The sequence below is a fragment of the Poromitra crassiceps genome (assembly GCF_964638095.1).
Source record: "Poromitra crassiceps genome assembly, chromosome: 6".
Classification (NCBI taxonomy): Eukaryota; Metazoa; Chordata; class Actinopteri; order Beryciformes; family Melamphaidae; genus Poromitra; species Poromitra crassiceps.
Window position 1 is genome coordinate 31,130,813 of NC_139627.1, and position 18,307 is coordinate 31,149,119.

The 18,307-nt window shown below is 45.3% G+C and overlaps 1 protein-coding gene across 1 annotated transcript in view; it reads right to left on the reverse strand.

Moving 5' to 3' along the window:
- Nucleotides 1–18,307, reverse strand: part of ttn.2 (titin, tandem duplicate 2) — a 227,719-nt gene that overhangs the window by 104,174 nt on the left and 105,238 nt on the right. The window contains exons 76-85 of the mRNA XM_083639536.1: nucleotides 15,203–17,207; nucleotides 13,935–14,622; nucleotides 13,194–13,458; nucleotides 11,712–12,038; nucleotides 10,785–11,069; nucleotides 10,013–10,312; nucleotides 7,002–7,304; nucleotides 5,813–6,088; nucleotides 4,236–4,535; nucleotides 2,501–2,803 (exon numbers count right to left, since the gene is read on the reverse strand). Coding sequence (XP_083495662.1) covers nucleotides 2,501–2,803; nucleotides 4,236–4,535; nucleotides 5,813–6,088; nucleotides 7,002–7,304; nucleotides 10,013–10,312; nucleotides 10,785–11,069; nucleotides 11,712–12,038; nucleotides 13,194–13,458; nucleotides 13,935–14,622; nucleotides 15,203–17,207 — 5,052 coding nt within the window. The remainder of the gene's footprint in view (nucleotides 1–2,500; nucleotides 2,804–4,235; nucleotides 4,536–5,812; nucleotides 6,089–7,001; nucleotides 7,305–10,012; nucleotides 10,313–10,784; nucleotides 11,070–11,711; nucleotides 12,039–13,193; nucleotides 13,459–13,934; nucleotides 14,623–15,202; nucleotides 17,208–18,307) is intronic.

Consider the following 18,307-nt stretch of genomic DNA (forward strand, 5'->3'; position numbering starts at 1 on the left):
CACATTTTTTCCACGCAGGCAAAAAATAAATAAATAAAAATGCCCAGCTCAATTGGTTAATATAAAACAAACTCAAACTCTCACTGCCACAATATTCAAAAACAGAATTCAAAAATAAAACCATAAAAGACAGTGATAGAAACAATAAAAATAAATTACCAGTCAGGGTCAGAAAAGAGACGTTCCCTTCCCGACCGCATGACCCGCCCTATTCTGCCCCTGATTGGCTTTCTAACCTAAACCAACAAATTGTCACTCATCATGCCTAAACCCAACTCAATCAAAGGAAGAGTAGGGCGGGTCTAGCAGTGCAAGGATGCTAAAAACTAGGATAAGAATATAGCCGCAAGCGGAAATAGCAGGGGTTCAAGCCTTGCACAAATTGAACCCCTAATAATCCTTGAGGCAAATTTGTAGAGCACGTTCACGTGAACGTGTGGAAAAAAGTTGCTTGAAAATTGGAGAAGCGGCGTGGCAGTTATGGCCTTTCAAAGTTGGGAATTTTAACCTGTATTATAGCGCCCCCGTCAGGCTGATTCAAAAATATTTCTGGAGCTAGTAATAGTTACCAATATATCTGTCACTGGGCCAAATCTCATGTCTCTGCGATGTATCAACTAATTTTGATTTACCAGCTAGCTATTACATAGTGATGACTATATAGGCCCCGCCAATTTTCACCAAATATGACAAAATCTCAGATTTTAACTAGTACAGTCTCCTTGATATATCTGCCAAGTTCCGTGATCACTGGACAAACAGGTGTGAAGCTACAGCCTTTTTTTGTGTTAGGCCATGCCCACTTTTGGCATCTGCGGCCCCTGTTGCTCAAATCGCAAAATAGCATGTCAGAAATGCCATTCCAGATGAGGCTGAGAAATTTGCACTACTACTACTGAAAACGTGAATTGATTGAAAAGGAGCCGTCGCTCCTTTTCAATCAATTCACGACAGGACACAAAAGCAGTGTCCTGTCTTGTCTGAGGTGAAATGCATATGAACTAGAATCATATGATCAAATGTTTCATGTCCACTTTAAAGACATTTACAGAAATAAAGTCGCACACTCAAATTCTCCTCTGTTGTGTTTAATAGTTACACCAACGTGCTTCGCCGAATATGCCTTCGTGGTACAGTACCGTCGCTGCGACGGTACTGTACCACCAAGCTACTGAGAAATGTAGTTAAGCTAAATAGCTTTGCTACTTAACTCATTGAGTGCCAGCCACTTTTGGAAAACGGATGCTCCCAGTGCCAGAGTTTCAGAGCGTTTTCAGTGATTTCTCGAGGCCCACAGAATATTGTGTGATATTACTATGTAAACACCGAACACGCCCAAAGAACGATGAGACTCTTTTCTATCATCAGCAAAAAAAAGTTTATTGATATAATTTTCCGTTCTTTAGTTATCAGCCGGAGAAGATAGGTTGATTTCACCAAAAACAGACGTTTCCATCTAGAAGCTGAGATAATGAGCCTTTTGTGAAATTAAGCATTTCAAGCAAATCACTGACTCTGAAGCTAATATTTTCTGACCTGAAACATCTGAACAGTAATTTCCTTCAATAAAACAGCACCCCCACCCCCCTCAACTCCAAACTCCTCCTCCATGGGAGTGTCTCTGGTGGCTCTGCTCGCTCTGCTGCGTGTGTCAGGCGAGTCTCTGCTGCCTGCTATGGCAGGCTCTGCTGCCTGCGGATCCACGTTCGGATGGCGGCCGCTCGTCGGGGGAGTCTGGATCGGGCTCGCTGAGTTCGTCTGCGTTTCTGGGGTTTCGGTTGTGAGCTGGGATGAAGCTGCGTCCGATTCTAGGCTTTCTGCTGCGCGTTTCAAAGTGCGCTGCACCCAGAGTCTATTTTCGGAGCGCTCCGCCTTGTGCGCCGGCTCCCAGCGCGACACAGAAAAGCCAAACCATTCTCATGAGAATGGTTTGGCTTTGGTTTTCTTTTCTGGCGGCTAATCGTGTGGAGAAACTATCACAGCAGAGACAGAGGGGCTCAGTTGTGGGAGCGGATTGGCTGCTGTTCGCAGCTAACGTTAGCTCCAGCCAGAGCAATCTGTGCCGCTCTGGCTCATGCATCGGTTTCTCTTTCATCACGGCTTTTTCTGCTGTTTTTCCTCAACTTTCTCTAATCTGGAGAACACTGTCGCCACCTAATGGGTCCGTAAAATAGGTTATACACCTTCAATAGCTCCAATATTTTTACAGGAGATGCATGAGGCTTTGATCCACGTCCCATCGTCAAAAAACGCATTTGCCGTCTTTAGACGTCATTGGCACACTACGTTACTATTTGATTTGACGTCGTTCGACGTCATTGGCACTCAATGAGTTAATTGTAGCACACTACTGCCCAACACAGCCGATCACAGACCAATAGCAGGCGGCGTTGCAGCTTTGTATGGCAAAAAATAAAATAAAAAAATAAAAAAAGGTGACGGTCAAAGCTTTAACTGCGAGGCTACGTCCATATTTTGATAGTCTGTGAGCAGCACTTACCAATGGCGCTCCTAGCGGTGACCCAGTCAGTCTGCTTGCAGGGCTTGCCCTGGCCAGCCAGGTTGAATGCAGACACTCTGAAGCTGTACTCCAGGCCCTCAATCAGGCCGTAGCAGCAGTACTGAGTGGCCTTCACCAGAGACTCGCTGGCCCGGGTCCACAAGAGGGCGTTCCTCTCCTTCCTCTCCACGCAGTACCCGCTGACCGGGCTGCCACCATCGCACGTCGGCTTCTCCCACGACACAACCACATTTTCTGAAGTGAGGGCGTTGATCTGGAAGTTTAGGGGCTCACTGGGAGGGTCTGCAGGTGGGAGGAACAGTCAGTATGGTTTTGATATTTAGTTTTAGTTTTTTCTTTAGTTTTTATTGAATTTCATTGAATTGTTTTATTTTTACTAGGCACTACGCTCACCCGCCCTGCAGCTTTGCATTTTGTCAACAGTAGTGAAATCAACTGTGCAACAGTCTATGTCAGCAAAGACTTTTTTTTAAGGAATAGAGTGGTGTTTGTACATAGAAAGTAGTTTAAGAAGGAATACTGTAAGTAACATTAGTTGGATTTATTTAGAAGAAGAAGAATGTTAGTTCAAGAAGGGTCCAGGTGTGAAACATTTGATATACAGTAGATAATTTGTATTTCACCTCAGACAAGACAGGACACTGCTTTCAAGTCTAAAATTTACCTAGATTTGCTAGAAAGATGAACAAAATTCCACCTTTTTGCCAACTAGGGTGCTCCTAGATGATGTCACTAGGTTGACTGTACAGTACACTACAGTACAGTACAGTAGAGTAGTGGAGTACAGGCTATTTGCGTCTTGGTAGTAAGGATTTTGAATTCTAACAGGCTCTGACTTGTATGGATTGTGGTTGTTTTGATTCATCAAAACTACTGTACTGTACAGTCAATCTAGTGACATCATCTAGCACCACCCTAGTTGGCGAAAAGCTAAAATGTTGTTCATCTTTCTAGCAAATCTAGGTAAATTTCAGACTTAAAATCAGTGTCCTGTCTTGTCTGAGGTGAAATGCATATGAACTAGAATCATATGATCAAATGTTTCATGTCCACTTTAAAGACATTTACAGAAATAAAGTCGCACACTCAAATTCTCCTCTGTTGTGTTTAATAGTTACACCAACGTGCTTCGCCGAATATGCCTTTGTCAGGGTGTAGTGCAACATGAGTAGGTGTGTGACCCTTTTTATAGGGCATACCTTCTCAAATCAGTTGCAGGTGAGACAATTACAATTAATATTTAAAACATATATACAAATTCAATCAGGTACAGATTTCCAGTTTCAACAACAGTGAATAAACAATACATTAATCTGTTTAGGAAAAAACATTTCACAATTAAAGTACACAATCATTAATAAATTGAATATGGTACCAATCAAGGCACCTATTTAGGCAACAAATGTGGCGTAGTTGTCTCAATTTACACAGCAATTGAATAATTACTCAAAGAAAAGGTCATAATCCATATTTAAACCATTTGGGGAAAGTGTATTTAGCTCCAGTACGCTTCCCTTTGTAACAAGCTACGTTCCAGATCTCCTCCTCTCCTAGAAAGACATACTTTTCCAATCCCCCCTCCTAACCACTTTAAAGACACTCACAAGAAAAACGTTATTACATGGGCTAGAACATTTAAAAAAGCATTTAATGAAGGCTATGTAACCCTTCGTGAGTGTCTTACAACTCTCCTGTAAATTCCATAATGACTCACCGAACGGATGTCTGGCGATCATCTTCTCGGAGTAGATGGGCTCGGAGACGCCGAAGCGGTTTTCAGCCCGGACCCGGAAGCCATACTCTTTGCCGGGGGTCAGCTTGACCATCCTGAAGCTGGTCTTGGTGCAGGAGGTGGATACGGTGATCCAGTCTCCCTGGCTCACGTCGCACTTCTCCACAATGTAGTTGGTGACTTTGCTGCCGCCGTCCTCCTGCGGCGAGCCCCACAGCAGCGTACAGGCGTCGATGTCCCGCTCCGACACCTCCAGAGGGCCTTCCGGAGGCCCGGGGAGGTCTGGAGGGCCAGGGGAGACAACGGGTTAGCGATGGTGTTGAAGCAGCAGCCAGACAAACAAAGACCCCACTGTTGTTGATTTAAGAGATGATCTTACAGCAGTGATTCTCAACCTTTTTCATGTCTTATTTAGTCCAAATTAGAGCCACAGACTCCATTTGATAGTATTTTGTTTCTCTGACGTAAATCTGAAAATATTTTTTACTGTCAGATTTGATTTTGTTTAGAATTCCATGACTGACTGTATTGTAGGTAGAGATTTAACAGAGAAACTATGATCAAAACAGTCATTCTTCTACATTCTCTAACTGTGTACTTCTTGCAATTTATTTTATTTATTTATTTTTTAATCAGGGATAGCGCACATTAATCAACATCAATATCAATATCAATGTAAATGTGCCAGGGTTAGCTTAAGAGCTAATTTGCACCTGTAGTCCCTGAGCAGGAGACAATTAAAAGGGACATTAAAAATAATTCATACAAAACACAAAATATCACAAATCATACAAACAGTATACAAGTACAACTGGTGAAATCACATTGCAATATTAACATTCAACCACCTTCTTCTGGACAGATGATCCCTTTGTATGTGCCCTATGTTTAAATCCACCTAAAGACATTATCCATGCATACATGTTTGTTTAGATTTTAAGTAATATTTAAATTTAATTTGAAAAGTATGGTAATTAGTACAATTTCTAATGGCTATAGGGAGGCTATTCCAGGTTTTTGAAGCTCTCACTGAAAATGCAGACTTTTGCCAAGGTACTTAATATTTTCCACATCTCATCACATCTGGCTGTGCAGTACTATTGGACCTCTTAGAAAAGCACATGCATACAGTTTTACTAGTGTTCAGGTGCAAACAAGAGTCAGCCAGCCAGCCAGAAACACCTCTGTTAATTTCTGAGCCACTTCTAGCCTGCTTTTCCCATGAACATACAGAACTGTATCATCTGCATGCATTTGAATATCCACCTCTAGACAGATAAGCGGCAGATCATTAATGTAAACACTAAACAAAAGAGGTCCTAATATTGATCCTTGGGGAACTCAGAAATAATTATATAAAAAGTCAGACTGACTGTCCCCTATATTAACTTTTTGGCCTCTATGAGTTAAATAAGATAAATGAAATAATGCTGAAGTTTAACAATTCATCAGTTTGCTGGGGACCCCCTGGAACCTCATCAATGACCCCTGGTGGTCCCCGGATCCCATGTTGCGAACCACTGCTCTAATGGATGGCTGGGTATTAGAGTGACACTGACCCATGACAGTGACGCGGACGATCTGGTTGACCTTGCCGGTGCTGTTCACGGCCGACAGGCTGTAGTAGCCGCTGTCCAGCCGGTTGACGTTCTTGATGGTCAGGGTGATGCTGGTCAGGGTCTTCACCACTGACAGGCGGTCAGACGTCAGCACGTCCTCATTGCCCTGCTTCCACTTGCAGAACGGAGCCGGTTTCCCCGCCACGATGGCCTCCACCACCATCTTGGATCCGGCTCTGACTGTCACGATGTCGGGCACGATGATCTTAGGAGCCACTGGAGAGGAAAATGACATGAAACACCAACTTAACCCTCATCCTATCAACATATTTAACATACAAGAGCAACTAGGGTCGGGGACCCCAAGAATAAACGACCATCAAATGATCATCATAGCAAAATGTGAACTTATTTCTTCTCTAAATATGTTTATCTGAGGGGGGTGGGTTATTATTTTAAGAAAGAAGAGGAGAGGAGAGGAGAGGAGAGGAGAGGACAGGAGAGGAGAGGAGAGGAGAGGAGAGGAGAGGAGAGGAGAGGAGAGGAGAGGAGAGAACAGGAGAGAACAGGAGAAAAGAGAAATATTATGCTGCATCTGTGTCTGTCTCCTTCAAAATGACTGAGTACCCCTGATAGCGATACTTTAAATTAGGACCTATGGCAAACATGAACTTAATAAATAGTTACATCTATTAAAATTGCATAGGTGGAATTGGGTGCTTTTGTGATTTTCGAATTTATCGATTTGGTGAACGTTTCAAATGACGGTAGAGTGAGTCAGTATGAAAATTTTCATGTTTACAAAAACAAAGATTAGAACAAATGAAAAATAAATATGTGCAGTATAATAGTCAATTTGTAATTTAATTAAATATTTGGAATAGTTTTGAAAAGGAAATTACTCTAGAACCTTCCTATCTCTACAGTAGCTACGACCCCTTTTCCCTAGTCCCACCCCCTCCTATTGACCCGACCCGGATCTGCACCAAAATTTAATGGGTTCTTCCTACACCCTTCCACCAAGTTTCATGAAAATCCTCCGGGTAGTATTGATATGAATTTTGCCTTTGCGTTGTTTGGGTGTTGTGTTACTTGTTGTGTTACTTGTGTTTGGGTGTTGTTACTGCTGCATAATGTGACTCCAAATCAGCCGACAGCAGTGAGAGGGAAGCGGGTGTGGTGGACTCACTGAGCTGCTCCTTGACCTCGAACACGCCCTCGGCCTCTCTGGCCAGGCTGATGCCCACAGAGTTCCTTGCCGCCACTCTGAATCTGTACTTGGTCCCCTCCGTCAGGCCGACCACCACAATGGTCAGGTCCTTCACCACAGAGTATGGCGTCCACCTGTCCTCAGCCGCGCCCTCCTCCTGGTACTCCACTACGTAGCCGTTGATCTTAGCACCGCCGTCACGCAGGGGCTTCAGCCAGCCAAGGGTGGCGCTGTTCTTGGTGATCTCCAACACGTCCATCTTCTTGGGAGGGTCGGGCTCACCTGTCGCGCGCACACACGCACACACACGCACGCACACACGCACGCACGCACACACACACACACCCAGTTAGTGTTCAGGAACACAACAAAGATATGAAAGACAGACAGAGCCAGACACTAATCCAACGCTGAAGCAACGCCTCGGGGAGGGAGTTTCATTTCGGCATCTTTGTTAACAGGGGAGACCGAGCGCATTGCCTCTCCAAAGCGAGGTGTCACACGTGCTGCAGCGAGAGTTTTGGCATCTGCTCTATTTTTCACGCTAGCTGCGAGCAGTACACGAACAGCCAGGCATGAAGTCAATACAAGTTGTGACCGGCGCAGAGCAAAACAGAGCGAGACGTGGAGCGAAACAGTGTTTCTGGTGTGAATGGCAAGGCTCGTGCTCGACGGTGCTCAATGCTTCCGTGACGCGCTGCTTCTGAGATGCTTTTGGTGTGAACCATTATAGGTAAGTCTGATACACTGTAAAAAAAACAAAGCCAAGCTGATTTTCTCTTGTCTCCAGATCTATCAGCTTAATGAGCTTATGTCATGATATTTTAGTCAAATTCTCTCACTGCACTAGCAGATAATCTGCTGCTTTCAATAAATGTCACTCGATTCACAACAATATGAGTTCTTTCAAGAAATCATTATAAAACCACGACGGAAATATTGAAACAAGAACGTTTCTTCAAGTTACATTCTCCTGGAAAAAGGTCACATTTGTTGAAACCAAGAAGATTGACTGCCATTGCCGAGAGATGATCTGCTCGCGTGTGTACAGGGTACAGGGTACACTGTCACATGCTTTTTGGTTTTGCTCTTCACTATCCGGATTCTGGGCCAAAATATTTGACTGGTACTCTAAGGCCTATGGGATAACCCTTCAGCTGCAGGCGGAACTTGCCATCTTCGGCTGTTCTGAATCCTCTCTGCTCCTCGCTACACAGCTGTGCAGCAATCTCTGACACAGGGGACAACTGTCACAGAGAGACTCATTTTGAAGAAGTGGAAGTCCCACTCTCCACCTTCTATTCGGGTGTGGCTAGCAGACATGGTTTCGGTTGTGCGTATGGAGAGACTCAGGTTCCTGAGGACTAACTCACTTAGGAACTTCTCAATTATTTGGGACCCATTCCTGGCCTACTTTGATGAGGTTAGAAACGACGAATAACTCGCCCCGCTAACTTCTCATGGACCCCTTGCATAGGATTTTATGTACAGCATCCCTTACCCGCAAAAATCACTGCAGCCTCACGACACCCCCTCTTCTCTGAATATGAAACTCTGCCATCAGGCAGGAAACTTCGGGTGCCAAAGTGCAACACAACCGGCTTGAAGCTTTCCTTTCCAGCCTCCATTAAGTTGCTGAACCTTACAAAACCTTAGAGCATCCATGTTGTCACTGTAAAGGTCCTTGTTATGTGTCATCTGTTTTTGGTCTTGTATGAAGCCCTACACTAGGGATGGGCAACTTTGATGATAGAGAGGGCTACAAAAAAATGTCCTCGCTACCAGAGGGCCAGATTTTGCTGAGGGCTGGGGGCCGAATGGCACCGGCGCAGAAAATTTGGGGCATTTGAAGCCACGTTTAGAGGAATAAGTCATTTTAAATTAACAGTTGTGATGTCATTATTCAGTCTTAATATTTTATCCTTTTCTCACTCACTCCTATGTCACCAGCTGCTCTCCCTGCAGGGCTTGAAATTAACTTTTTTGACCACCTGCCAATATGGCTGCTAGATTTTAAAGTTACCAGCCAATTAGAATTCCCACTAGCCAAAATGTTTTTCTTGAAATAAACCAGAATATGAGTGGGTTAATTTAAGCATAAGTATCGGTAAGTGGCCTGGGATTCTCAAAGCCTGTGTTGAGGGTCACACAAGAACAAAAATTAGTCTGAATGAGTCAGAATGAGTCTCTTGGCGATAGTCATCCCTTGCGTCAGAGAGGATTCTGTGCAGCCGAAGATTGCGAGTTCCACCTCCGACTGAAGGGTTATTTTATAGGCCTTAGAGTACCAATCAAATATTTTGGCCCAGAATCCAGATAGTGAAGGACAAAACTAAAAAGCATGGGATAGTGTACCCTCGGACCCTATGTTATGTGATTATTGTGTAATTGTTTTATACAAAGCAACGGTGTACCTTGCCCATGACAAAATTCCCCCAGGGACAAATAAAGTATAACTAACTAACTAACTAAGCACTTAAGTGCCTTATGCGACTGGTAGCATCATATTGTAATGTTGGTATGTGTTTTCTTTTGTATGTTTGTGTCTGAGTTTGTTTTGCTTCCTGATGAAACTCTTTGAGTCGAAACGCGTTGGTATCCCTGCTAGAATAAAGGATTTTTAATATAGTTCAGAGTGTCTCGGATGTCTCCTTTTGCTGCCTTCAACACCTGGGGAATTTCCTGCAACCACATTGGACAGCTACCTCTTTTTTATCTTGTATCTATATATGCCCCATCCTGGAAGAGCACCTGATTTTTACTCTGCTAACCTATATTGATGTCTTGACCCAATGCAGCACTCCCATTTGTATCTTTATTTTTTATTTCTTTTATTTTTGTTTTGCTTTTGTTAGTTCTGAAAATGGAAAAATAAGCCCATATACAGTAATTAAAAAGAAAAAGAAAAACTATCATTAGCAGACACTTTGACAGGGAATCAGTTATCATGTGGAGGTGATATTCTGTTTCTAAAAACCAGACAAACTCACTGATGGGGTCGACAGCCGTGTAGGACCTGGGCGAGTCCTGGGGAACGCCCACGCCGTACTTGTTGCAGGCCATCACTCTGAAGTAATACTCCACGCCGGGCGTCATGTTGGTCACCTTGAAGCTGGTCTTCTTCAGCTCTTCTGTGCACTTGGTCCAGGTCTTCTTGTCCACCTCGCGCTTCTCCACAATGTAGTTGGTGATGTGGCAGCCGCCGTCGTTCTCCGGGGGCAGCCATGACAGCTGAGCCATGGTCTTTGTAACGTCAGTCGCGTCCAGGCCGCCGACGGGCCCCGGGGTGTCTGGGTAAAACAAGCATGAGGATTACTTTGATCTCATCATAGACTGTATAAAAGATGGAAGCCCTGACAGCTCCTCAAAAGTGAAGCCAAAACATCTCGATCACCCTCTAGGTCATAAATCCTGCCCCCTCCATGTTAATGGATGGAAAATTAGTAAAAAAAAATACACACCAAATAGTTTCCCCCAAAGATGGTTTCTGTCAATTTAGGTAGTTCTTATCACGCTGATGTATGTTCAAATGGTGTGCAGACCAGCTCGGTGTTCACGGGCATCTTTAACACCTCACTGGAGGAATGCAAGGTTCCTGCCTGCTGGGGGGTGGCGGGGGACGACTATAGTCAAGATCACCCGTGCTTTCGACTCATGAGGGACCTTCGTCTTAGCTTGTAGCTAACATTGTTTTGGCCATTGAAACAAACAACCTTCTTGTATTTAGTGGCAACACTAACTGCTGAGGTCTCAGATTCTCACCCAGGACTTTGACGCGGACGAACACGGCCTTCTCTCCGGCTGAGTTGGACAGAGTCAGCGAGTATCTCCCAGAGTCCTCTCTGGTGCTCTCGGGGATGACCAGGAAGGACATGCTGTCCACCTGGTCCACGTGTCCGCGGCGCACCACGTTGTCCACGCCCTGACGCTTCCATGTCACCTTGGGGGCGGGTCTTCCTCTAATGACAGCGAACAGCCTGATTGGGCACCCGGCTCTGACAGACAGGCCCTTCCTCAGACTGGCATCCAGGTCGATCTCTGGAGCCTCTGTTGTCATGGAAACATTCATATTGAGATTGTTAGATGTCCGACAGACATGTTTTTAACATGTCATCTGCATGCATTGTAGATTATAAGACGATGTATTGAAAATGCCAAACAGATTTAGACTGTTTCACTGTTTACATGTCTATTCTACATTAATCATGATTGATAACACTTACACTGCAAAAACGACAAGGTGTCCAGTGATTTAGTCAAATTATATAAAATTTCACTTCATGATTTCTTTCAAGATATCTCATAAAACAATTAATGAAAGAAACTTTCTCCAAAGACAACTTCGCTTTCACAAAGTAAATGTCCTGAAACAAACTACATTCTTATGGGGGGGAAGGGGGGGCGGGGTAAAAATAAAAATCCTAAAATGAGTTTTTGTGGAGTCTGGATACAAGATGAAATAACTGAACTCTGTCTGGTTTTACTGAGTCTGTATACAACATGTAAAGCGGATCAGAATTTTTAGGGGACTTTAATTGGCAAATTTGAATTGTAAGCCTACTCTCGTTGTTCTCTCCTGACTAGAACCTTGCTTGTGTTGTATCAAATCTCATATGTAGGTCGCTTTGGATAAAAGTGTCTGTCAAATGGCAAACTGTAAAATTGTAATTAATTGTCCTGCTGTCTTACCCAGGATCTCTTTGGGGGACACAGCCTCCCTCAGGTAGGCATGGCGTCCCCAGCCGACCTGGTTCTGGGCGGAGACCTTGAACTCGTACTCCAGCTTCTCGTCCAGCTGGGGGATGGTGAACTCGGTGAGCACCAGGGGCCCATGGGTGTCGATCCTGTGCCAGCCCTCGGAGGGCTTCTCCGGGTCGGCCTCGCTCTTCAGCCTCAGGTCCAGGCTGTAGTTGATAATGGGAGCGCCCCCATCATACACCGGCTTGCACCAGCCGAGCGTGATGGAGGTCTTGGTGCTGTCAGCCACCTTCAGATAGCTGGGGGGGCCAGGGGCCTCTGTGGGAGCCGACAACATGGAAGTGATTATAAACTTCAGGTGTGGAAATGTGCCTTTGGCTTCACTGGAGTCAAATACAAAATTGACAAGATTGAATAAATACAAAACCAAACTCCAGAAGGCACGGATGGGAAAAAAAACACAATACTTCAGTTTATGTTTACAAGAAAGTTACAGTATAAACTAAATATAATATCACAATATAAAAATAATATACAGCATATTCTATTTCGAATATGGGAGTAACTGCAGGTTCGAATATGACTGAATAAATTTTAATTTGTAAAAGTCATATACTGACAACAATGCAACATCATTACCATTAATGACATTCTTACACTCCAAGCCAACTCAACTTTACATTATAGTAAATCAGAATCAAAATCAGAATAACTTTATTGATCCCTAGGGGAAAATTAGGTCAAAATAAGTCAAAATAAATAAGTCAAATAGTATGGTTATATAAGTAACCAACAAAGTCATATAAGTAAAAGTGAAGTAATTAAGTGAAAGTAAGGGCAAGTAAGAAGTAAGTAAGAAGCGGGCATACATGTAATTAGTGGTTAAAAATATAAACCATATTTGCATAGTGATTACATAGTAATTCTAAGGTCTGCAGTGCAAAGACCCCTAAATAACAGCTGATCTGCGGAGTAATCCAGAGCCGCGGCTCTGTGCAGGAATTTTGTGTAGGAATACGGTAGTACTACGGTTGGGAGGAAATTAAGTGCCAAATGAGAGGGCTGTTTGACGGTAAAGTAAAGCGCTGAAGATTGTCAAAATAGAGCGTATATGTACACAGATATTGATTTGTTTAGGTGGGCGTTCTTTTAGGTGGCAAAGATACATATTACTTCATTGCCCGCAGAGCTGCAGAATCAGCTATCTGAGGCTGCTGCTTTAAAGTGGCGGATCTCCTACACCGTGCGGTCAATGTCCAGATGGCTTTGCATAGTACAGTGACGGTAAGCGAGGAGCTCATAGGACCCCACTTAAAACAAACCGAACTATCCCTTTAACAATGGCATATAACTTTTTTGCAAATTAACTCTTACAAAGTGGCCAATTAAAATCACCTTGTACTGGGTAAAGTGAAATGCACAACAATGAAGACAAACCCACAGCGGTGAGAACGGCCGACAGTCACAACTCACCGATGGGATCCTTGGCGGCAACGGGCCTGCAGGGCTTGCTGGGCTCTCCCAGGCCGACCTCGTTCTCTGCCTTCACTCTGAACTGGTAGTCATGGTTGGGGATGAGGTTAGAGACCTTCATGCGTCTCTCGGAGATGGGGCTTTTGGTGCAGGGGACCCAACGCACCGCGCGCTTCTCCTTCCTCTCCAGGATGTAGCCGCTGATCGACTTGCCTCCGTCGTTCTCGGGAGGAGCCCAGACCACGGTCATCTCCTCCTTACCCACCTGCAAAGCACAGAGGTGCATGGAGTCAGCGCTCACAGTGCATTGTCATTAGAGACAGTCTAGTCCACTGATTCTCAACCTTTTTCCTATCAAGGACCCTTAACTTACTTGGGTAACAATATAGAATAGACCTTATTCGATAACCCGGCACCATATACGTGATACGTATTCATGTACACGAGTCAGTCGAATAAGGTCTATAAGGGTAACTAAATTTACCGTCAGGCAATGCTTAATAAGCATTGATAATCATTCATGTTTATTAACTCTAACCCTAACCATTAACTAACCCTAAACTATTAAATAATGCATAAAGTAATACCTAGTCAACATAACACCATTAGTAAATTATTACTAGACAAATTACGGTAGTTAACTGTTAATTACTGTTTGGTTAATGCATATTAACCATTAACTAACAGTTAAATTCAATGACCCTTATTGTAAAGTGTTACGTTGGGACATCCCAAACGTACCTTAGTGACCTCAGGGGCCTCGGGGGGGCCGGGCTTGTTAAACTGGGTCTTGACAGTGACGGGTTTGCTCTCCATGGCGGGGCCAGTGCCCATCTTGTTCTCTGCCCTCACTCTGAAGATGTACTCATTGCCTTCCACCAGGCGGGTGACGTTGCAGTAAGCAGTGACCACCGAGGCGGAGTAGGTGGACCAGACCATCCTCCTGGTCTCGCACTTCTCCAGGATGTAGCTATCCACCTCGCAGCCCCCGTCGTCCTCCGGGGGGTCCCACACCACCCTGCACTTGTCTGCGCCGATGCCGGTGACCTTGAGGTCCCTCACCGGGCCGGGGATGTCCAGGACATTCACGTTGGCATATGCCGTGAAGGTGCCGGCTGAGTTGGTGGCGGTGATGACGTACTTCCCGGTGTCCGAGCGTTTGGACTTGGTCAGGAGGAATTTGGAGTAGTCGGCGCCAGTCTCGTAGCTGATCCTGGGGTTGTCTCCGGTCGTTTTTTCTTTCACCCATTTGACTTCGGGCTGGGGCTTTCCTCTAAGCGCTGCCTCCATCCTAACCGACTCTCCGGCCAGCACCGTCATGGTTCCGGCCAGCTTCAGGTCGAGAACTGGCTTCTGGATCTCCTCCTTCGCAACAACATCAAACAGCTTCACCCAGCCGCTCTCCCCACCCTCGTTGATGGCCTGCACCCTGGACCAACAATAATATGAATCATTACATTATTTTATATTGTATTACATCACATTATATTAGATTAGATTACCCTATTTCCTCTAATATTGTCCCAGGCCTTTTATTTAGCTCACCTGCAGAGGGTCTTTATTAGAAGCAGGCTTATATTAGAGACTTAAGTCCCTCTGTTTGATAAGTATATTTGCTCATATTTTAGCATTAAGCCTCCTTGTTTTCTGATCTGCTTCTGTTGGGGTTCATTAGGTAGCCCTTTTTTCTCTGTTTTGTGGCATGGATGTTGTGGAAAATTCAGTCACTGACACTTTCACGGGTTCCATATGGTACTTCAAATGTAGCTACTGCCATCATGTGGCACTTACGTTACTACAAACTACAATTACATTATCTAACAGGAACCGTCCCCACCCCCCCAAGCCCGTATTTGGGGCTGGCCTTTATTTGTTCATGTCGACCCTGCCCTGGTCATTATCGGAGATCCTTTTAATTGACTACTGGCCATTATTAGAGGAAATATAGTATACAAAAAAAACACCTGTTTGAAAACAGTCAAAAGTAACAGATAAATGAAATGACAGACCTGAAGCAATAGGTCTTCTTCTCGAGACACTTGTCGGCCAGGAAGAACGTGTTGGTGAGCTTGTCAGTGTTCAGCTTCTCCCATGCCTCAGCATCTTTGAGCTGCCACTCCAGGTTGTAGGAGATGTTGGGGCTGCCGCCATCGTAGTCGGGCTTCCTCCAACTGAGGTTGGCAAAGTTCTTGCCGACATCAGTCACCCTGAAGTTCTCGGGCTCTCCGGGCTTCTCGATGGGGTCAACAGCTAGCAGTGGGATCTTGGTTTCCACAGATGGTCCGGGGCCCATCTTGTTCACAGCGCAGACGCGGAACAGATACTCGTGACCCTCCATCAGCTTGGCCTTGACCATGCGGTTGGTGCAGCTGGAAGAGATCATGGACCACATGCTGATGCTTGGCTCGCGGCACTCCACGATATAGTTGGTGATCTCAGAACCGCCATTGTCCTTGGGAGCCTCCCAGTTGACCATACAGGCGTTTTTGGTCGCATAGGTGATGTGGAGGTTCTGGCAGTGTCTGGGTCTGTCCAGCACGTTGACGGTGATGGTGCAGGACGCCTCACCACCCTCATTGGAAGCCTTCAAGGTGTATTTGCCATGGTCATCCCTGGTGGCTTCCTTAATCTTCAGGTGGACCACAGGGAGGTTCTGGGTGATGGTGATGCGCTTGCTGTTCTCCAGAACAGTCTCCCCCTTCGACCACAGGACCTCAGGGTCGGGACGGGCCTTGATGTAGCCAAAGACATTGATGTTGTGTCCAACACGCACGGTGACACGCTCACGGCAGGTGGCGTCCATCTCGATCTCTGGAGGGATGAGAATGTCCTGAGCGGTGATGGACTCTGGGATTTCTTTGGGTTCTCCGTCTCCAATCATGTTGGAGGCTAGGACACGGAATCGGTACTCGACACCTTCCTCCAGGCCCTTCACCGTGAAGGCACACAGCTTGATTAAGTCATCCAGGTTGACCTTCTTCCACTCCTCGGTGTCGGCCTTCTTCATCTCTATGGTGTAGCCCAGGATGGGGCTGCCTCCGTCTTTATTGGGTTTGATCCACACCAGTTCAGCGGTGGTCTTGCTGTAGTCTTTAACTTTGGGGTTGACAGGAGGGCTGGGGACGGTGATTGGCCTGCAGGGCTTGCAGGGTTCGGAGCTGGGGGACGGGCCACTGAATCCGGCGATATTCTCAGCAAACACTCTGAACTCGTATTCGTTACCCTCAAACAGACCCTCGACTCTGTACCTCAGGTCCTTGCAGGGCGTCTTGTTCACACGGATCCACTTTCCTCCCTTGTGTCGGCGCTCAAGGATGTAGCCAGTGATTTGGCTGCCGCCATCAAACAGAGGCATGGTCCATCCGACTGTAACGGCATCCTCCGCGATGTCAGAGGCATGTGGCTTGCCGGGGTGGCCGGGAGCCTCGAAGGTGTGCTGGGCCACGGTGGGCTTGCTCTCCAGCGGTGCACCGATGCCCATCTTGTTCTCGGCGCGGATGCGAATCACATACTCTGCTCCCTTTTGCAGGCGGGAGATCTTGAGTTTGGTGGCGGTGCTGCCGGAGCTCACGCCTCCCCAGGTCTCCTTATTGGACTCTTTCTTCTCCACAATGTAGTTGGTGACAGGGCTGCCACCGTCATCTTTGGGCGGACGCCACTCAATCAGCATGGAGTCGGGCATGACCTCCAGGATGTTGACGGGTCCAATGGGAGCAGCGGGAACGTCCAGGACGGTCACATTCAGGGCCACCGTCTTGGTTCCGGCCGGGTTGGACACGGTGAGCAGGTAGCTGCCGGTGTGGTTCCTGGTGCACTCGTTGATGCTGAGCACGGTGGAGAAATTGTCTGTGTCAATCTTGACGTTGCCCTCGCTGGTGATCTCCTCTCCCTCGATGCACCACTTGGCGGTGGGAATGGGGATTCCTCTCATGATTGCTGGCAGCCTGATGGTGGTGCCAGCCTTGACGATGATGCCTTCAGTCAGCTTCACATCCACCTCAATGATGGGCGCCACTGGAGACATGCAGACAGATGTTAGTCCTGTTACTACACTTCAACATTAGCTGGCTTTACATGGAGCCTTTTATTCCACTAATAGTACATGATGATAATACTAATACTAATACTAATAATAATAAATACCACTAATAATACATAATAGTGTGTTTATAAATATAGTGTAATTTTTAAACACCCCTTAAAGTGAGAAATCAGTTTTTCTTCTTGTTCCTACAGTTGTATGTCTGAGCTTCACTGTGCAGAATGATGTCTGTGCAGAGTTCGAAGGCTGTTTTCACAATCGTCTGCTGAAAGTGGAAAGTTTCTGTGAGCTCACTAAAAGGCAATTTTCAACGAGCATGACTCGTGACATCATGAATCCTGGGGCCAATGTCTGTCCAGTATTCAGCAGTTAAAGCCCCAATACATTCTCACTCCCAACTTGTCATATATTGCAGATCGGTTAGGAACCCTTGTCGCCACTTTGTTACGAGTTGGGAATGAGAATGTGTTGAAAGCCTGTGTTGTACTGTATGGTGTGATTGGCTAGTTAGGTTCTAGATAACCCTGATTGGTTGCTTTGGATTTTTAAATGAGGGAGAAGGAAGGCAAGTAATTTTAAGGATTTTAACAAAATAATTTAACCTTTTGTTGTGGGGAAAACCATCAAACACAAATTATTATTCAAAGTAGAGTATTTTACATATATCTTGAAACATGACTTTAGGGGGTCATTAACCAATAACAGATTTAAAATTTCAAGTCGAAGTCCAATTTTCCAAGCTGTATAAAGCCACAATCAACTTAGCGTATGTAAAGTTCTGACGCACTGGAATTGTGATATAGCGAATTATAAGTTAAACAATAATTGTTGGAAAAATGTTGGAAAAATTACTTGTGTCATGCACAAATTAGATAGCTTAACCGACTTGCCAAACTATAGTTGTTTTTTTAGTTTGTTAACATGAAATCTGTGTGGAGTGGGTGAAAAACGAGTTTTAATGACTTCAACCTAAGTGTATGTAAGGGTGTTTTCACATATACATCGGTAGGCTATATGTGACCTCGATTCGGTTGAATCACACGAGTTCGTTTACCCCCTTGGTGCAGTTCGT